The sequence below is a fragment of the Atta cephalotes genome, assembly GCF_000143395.1.
Source record: "Atta cephalotes unplaced genomic scaffold scaffold00016, whole genome shotgun sequence".
Lineage (NCBI taxonomy): Eukaryota > Metazoa > Arthropoda > Insecta > Hymenoptera > Formicidae > Atta > Atta cephalotes.
The window spans coordinates 3,495,642-3,501,695 of NW_012130080.1; the positions used below are offsets into that span (position 1 = coordinate 3,495,642).

The 6,054-nt window shown below is 32.6% G+C and overlaps 2 protein-coding genes across 2 annotated transcripts in view; one reads left to right on the plus strand and one right to left on the minus strand.

Moving 5' to 3' along the window:
• Positions 1 to 1,294: 1,294 nt before the first annotated feature.
• On the plus strand, positions 1,295 to 4,439 carry LOC105618288 (ATP-binding cassette sub-family B member 8, mitochondrial). The gene is made up of 10 exons (XM_012199829.1): positions 1,295 to 1,353; positions 1,692 to 2,025; positions 2,109 to 2,273; positions 2,369 to 2,782; positions 2,856 to 3,167; positions 3,263 to 3,486; positions 3,554 to 3,728; positions 3,873 to 4,051; positions 4,116 to 4,263; positions 4,359 to 4,439. The coding sequence occupies exons 1-10, from the start codon at positions 1,295 to 1,297 to the stop codon at positions 4,437 to 4,439; spliced, it is 2,091 nt and encodes a 696-aa protein (XP_012055219.1).
• Positions 4,440 to 5,219: 780 nt separating this feature from the next.
• LOC105618422 (GATA zinc finger domain-containing protein 12-like) overlaps positions 5,220 to 6,054 on the minus strand; it is a 4,795-nt gene continuing 3,960 nt past the window's right edge. The window contains 1 exon segment of the mRNA XM_012199963.1: positions 5,220 to 5,883. Within this exon segment, the coding sequence (XP_012055353.1) occupies positions 5,220 to 5,883 (664 nt within the window).

A 6,054-nucleotide genomic window follows, 5' to 3' on the forward strand; every position in this document is an offset into this window, starting at 1 on the left:
TATGTTTCAAAAGACAGTCTTTAGCCCTGATTGCACCAACATTACTTTGACTTTAATTAAACGAGGTTTAAAATTCTCATTTCTCTCAAAACTTTCAAAGTCAAAGTAATGTTGATGCAATTTGTCTTGGGCACACATCTTGATTGTGATAGAACATTTCCTTATAGTTGTTCTACAATGTGCTCTTTGTTTTCTGTTTCTTGCTTTTTACCTTTTGCTTTTTTCCTCTTTGTGATCGATTTATCAACAATATTTTTTGGTATGTTTTCTATTTCTTCTGAAATTCGTTTATGTTTATCTCGAGCAATAGAAAACCAAAAACGAGATAAGAAGCAAAAAGGTAAGATAAATAGTAAAAAAGCAAGAAACAAGAAACAAAAAGCAGCTTGTAGAACAGGCTTTAGAGGTCTGTATGTATGAAACAGGATTTGATATAATAATAGAGATTTGATATAATAATCTATAATATAATAATCCTAGAGATTTGATAATAATCTCGGCGAGGATTCGGCGAATTCGTTACATGTAATTGCCTTTTATTTTCTCTGTCTCGATAGCGCGTTTTTCCACAAGCAACAGAATCTTGCAAGAACCCAAAGTAACCGCAATATTCAAAGTAGCTTACCAGATTTGTCTTCGTTTCCTGCAGATCGCACGATTGTTATAGCCGAGCCTTGAGGAGCCGCTTTCTCTGAGATTTCTCGTCGAATGCTGTCAAGAACAAAATTTCAAGGATAAATTCGTTACTTCAACTCTTCTACGTACTTCTACGCGAATTAAGTTGTTATGAACTTCAAAACGCGCATGCGCACTTCAAAACAAGTTAGGAGCTACGAATATGACTCCGTTCGAGATGTGCGCTATCAGCGCCATGTGTCATAGTCCTTGTCTCATGTCTAATGGACGATGAAGATAGAATTATGACATTTATGACATAAACAGCGCTAATAGCATCTCCCCCAATGCAGCCTATACGTAGCACGAAACGGCGCGAAAACAAACTGACTAGATAATACATAAAGAGCCATCTATGAGAAGATCATGGAACGCGCAATGAATGTGTTGAAACATGGCGGCGCCCTTGGTTGCGATATTATTAGCTTAACCTTTTCAGTAGCTGAGTGAACAATAATTCCGTCATCATATCTATATAAGAATTAATAGTAATGTGTTTTCATGAATTTAATGAACGAAATATACACGCCGAAAGATATATGCCGGCATAATTAATAGACGTTAGTTCAATATCATTAATTATAATATTAATATATTATAATATTAATATATTACAAGAATGTCTGTATTACGTGCTGCGTTTTTCACTTGTCATAATAATGGCTCTATTATTCCAAGGTAATTATGAACTACTTTTGTCTTTAATTATGTCTATAATTATATTGCATAAATCTTTAAAATATATAAACATGATACATAAAAATAATAAAAAATGTTATACACATGTATATATATCACAATAATAGCTTTATTATTTCAAGATAATATAAATTACTTTTGTCTCTAAGTGTATTTAATTATACCGCACATAAATCTCTAAAGAGAAAATATGAATACAAAAATATATGAATATATAAAAATCTATTATATTTAGGATTAGAATGATCTAAGGCAAATGATAAGCATATTATTTTGATGATACTATGTTAAGTCAATTTTTATTTAATTAATTTCAGATATTCCTTGCAGAAGTGTTTTTTGCAAGGAAAAAGCCAGAACTTATGGAGGACAACAAAGCGTGAATTTAGTAAAATTACTCAAAGATGTGCCAAAGAAAATGTGAATGAGTCGAAACTTTTCTTGTACATTCAGAAGTTTGGTTTCAGTGGACTTGGTGTAACGATTGCTTGTATTTTGAAATCACATAATCGAATTGTACTCTGTAAAGAAGCCAAAAGAATAAGTGACATAAGTCTAGTCAATCCGGATAACCGTGACTTGATCTTTAAATGGACAAAATTTTTCAAGTATTTATATCCACATATCTGGTATTTATTATTAGCACTATCAGTAAGTATTTATAGTACATGCAAAAATAATTGATAAATTTTATATTATTGCAAATGATGTACTGACAATCACCATATTTCTAGAGTGCATTAATAGTTGCATTATTAAATATACAAATACCACAATGCGTTGGAAGTGTCATAAATGTACTAACGGAAATATGTCAGAATAAAAATGATTCTGCAAAACAAGTCATTTTCCAGCTTACTCAACCAGCTTTTATTTTGGCACGCATGTACATTGCACAAGTATGATAATTAATAAGATAATTACAATATTTTTTTCGATATCTTTATGAAATTTCACATATTTGTCACTAAATATCTGATTTTTGTCTTTCAAGGCATTTTTTACTTTTGCATATATTTATACTCTGTCACACGTTGGTGAAAGAGTTGCAGTGAGCTTACGTCAGGATTTATTCAAGTCCATTATTATGCAAAACATAGCGTTTTTTGACAAAACACGTTCTGGTGAAATAGTAAGTCGATTGACCAGTGATATTCAAGATTTTAAAAGTTCATTTAAAATCTGCATTTCTCAAGGTTTGAGAAGCTTCACGCAAATTATTGGTTGTATCGTCTCTGTAATAGTGATATCACCGCAATTGACCACTCTTGTGGTATTCAGTTTGCCTCCAATAATTTTTATGGGTACTCTGCTGGGAAGAAGTTTGCGCAAACTATCGATGGAAGCGCAAAATCAAATTGCAAAGTCTACAGCTGTTTGTGAGGAAGCAATACAAAACATCCGAACGGTATTTTAAAAATAATAAACTAAAAAAGATGCAAAACAATATTAATCTACTGCACTTTCTTTTTTTTTATCAGGTGAGAGCTTTTGCCGCGGAGAAGAAAGAAGCAGAAATGTTTTACAAAGAGATTAAGCATTCATCTGATCTATACGAACGATTAGGTTTTGGTATAAGCTTCTTTCAAGCAGGAACAAATTTACTGCTTAACGGTATTCTACTTTCCACGCTGTACTTTGGTGGACAGTTACTCTCTACAGGACAATTGTCTCCGGGAAATCTTATGGCATTTTTAATGGCTACACAAACCATACAAAAGTCTTTAGGTCAGTTATCAGTGCTTTTCGGAATCTTCGTTAGAGGACAGAGTGCTGGAGCCAGGATTTTTCAGGTAATTTATTATATATTTGGATTATATATTTGGATTATACAATTTTATAATAACTTTTCCTGAATTAAACACTAATTATATATTTTTTTTTTTAGTACTTAGATATGCGGCCTTCGTCAATGATGATCGGTGGTGACATAATCATGGATGAATCCCTGGCGGGGAATATAATTTTCAAAGATGTAAATTTCAGCTATCCCACTAGACCTGATCACGTTATTTTGAAAAATTTTAATTTACACATTCCCGCTGGGAAAACTGTAGCTATTGTTGGTACTAGTGGTAACGGGAAATCAACAGTGGCTGCATTATTAGAAAGGTATGATTTTATAGCAATCGCGTGTATTTTATTTAAAATTTAAAAATTTATACCTAAAATTGTACAGATTTTATGATGTTGATGAAGGCTCCATTACTATTGATGGTAGAGATATCAGATCCCTTAATTCAAGTTATCTCAGAGGCAATGTTTTAGGCTATATCAATCAAGAGCCTACTTTATTTGCTACCAGCATTATGGAAAACATTAGGTATGGGAGACAAGATGCAACGGACGAAGAGGTAAAAAAAGAATTTAAATTAATATAAGTACTGATATACTTAATTATTATTTTACATAAAGTCTGTTTTTTATTGCTGCACTGTGTGTACTAGTTCAGAAAGTGCAGCAATAAAATATATTGCTGTATAATTTGATCAATTTAGGTCATCGAGGCAGCTAAAGAAGCAAATGCGCACGAATTTATAACAAAATTTCCAGACAGCTACGCGACTGAGGTTGGCGAAAGAGGCACACAGCTCTCTGGTGGACAAAAGCAACGAGTTGCTATCGCCAGAGCTTTATTAAAACAACCATCTGTTTTAATTCTGGATGAAGCAACAAGGTAGAAATAGCAAGATTATATGAAATTTGTCTCTTGATATTTATCTACTTGTCTGTGTTTTTAGTGCATTAGACTATGAAAGCGAGAGAGTCGTTCAAAAAGCGATTGAAAATGTTACAAAAGGTAGAACAGTTCTTGTCATTGCTCATAGATTGAGTACCATTAAGGGAGCTGACGTAATTGTCGTGTTACAACGTGGTGTCATTGTGGAGGTATACTTTAATCGATAAAATTAACGTCATGTTTTTATTATATAAATATATATTATATAAATATATATAATGTATAAACAATGAATATTTTTTAGATAGGCAAGCATTCAGAATTGATTAAACGAAAAGGAATATATTACACGCTCGTTAATGAGCAGGAAAAAGAGAATATGTAAGACATAAAACAAATTATATTATACAAACGATTAATGTAAGTAAAAGAGTATTTGTTACTCTATATATATATATATTTCCTCGTTTTATAAAATAATTTTTTTTTTATACCTCGATGTATATATACAGAAAAATGGATTTATTATGTAAATTTATAGTAAATTTATAAATCATTAAATCATACAATAAATTATTTTATCTACATAGTCTAAATAAAAAATTATATATAATTTATGAATTTATTTAAGATGTATATATATGTTTATAATTAGAGCATTTTATTCAGTTACAAAAGCAGGAGATGTTTCCGTGCTATCTTTATTACTTTACGTTACCAGATCTGTGTCTGAAATAGATGGCTCTTGGATGGAATGTGTTGTAGTTGCAGTGTCATCCGGTACGATTACTTCTTTTGAAAAAGTGGATCCCGTCGTTGATATTAAATATAATTCATCAGTATTATCGGTTGATATTAAATATAATTCATCAGTATTATCGGGTAAAAATCGAGCAAAAAACTTTCGACTCCATCTGTGCAAATGAACTGCATCTGCAATGAATAGCATCTGCAATTTTCTGTCTATTGACGGAGTAGCTTCAAATAAACCTTCTGTGGCAATTTGATCAACATCTGCTCGTGGCGGCAAAATCGCAAGTGTCGACGAAGAAGATAATATATCAGAATTATCATACTTCGGACTATCTGTGATTGACTATCGGTATTGAAATTTGATGTGCTGTCTTCGTTATTTCTGTCCTGTCCCGTAGCTGCATTTCCTCATCTATGATGACATGCTACTAAATGGAGAAGATTCTGCTTCATTACTTATTATTGATACTGGATACTGATAAACCGAATCTGTATTCAAATTTGATGGCGTTACTATGCTGTCTTCGTTATTTCTATATTCTTCCGTAATCGCATCTTGCATTTTTTCATCTATATTCTATGGCACATCGCTGGTCGGAGAAGATTCTGATTCATCAGTTACTGTTGGTGCAAGGTACTTATCAATCGAATCTGTATTAAAATTCGTTGGGGTCACTATACTATCTTCGTTGTTTCCCTTTTCTTCTGTAATCGCATCTTTCATTTTTTCATCTAGATTTGGTGACACATCACTGATTGGAGAGGATTCTGACATATTATTTAATGTTGGTGCCGAATACAGATCAACCAAATCAGAATTCAAATTCGATGGTATTAGTGTGCTGTCTTCATTGTTTCTAGATTGTTCTGTACTCGCATCTTGCATTTCCTCATCTATCTTCGCTGATGTACTGCTAATTGGAGAAGATTCTGCTGTATTACTTACTGTTGGTGCCGGATACTGATCAACCGTATCTGTATTCAAAGTCGATGGCGTCATTATGCTGTCTTCGTTGTCTTTATATTCTTCTGTAATCGCATCCTGCATTTTTTCATCTTTATTCGATGGCACGTCGCTAATCGGAGAAGATTTTGCTACATAATTGTTTCCATATTCTGTAGCTTCATCTTGCATTTCCTCATCTATTTTTGACGGCGTCTCGCTAATTGGAGAAGATTCTGCTACATTACTTACTATTGGTGACGTATATTGATCAACCGAATCTGTATTAAAATTCGACGGCGTC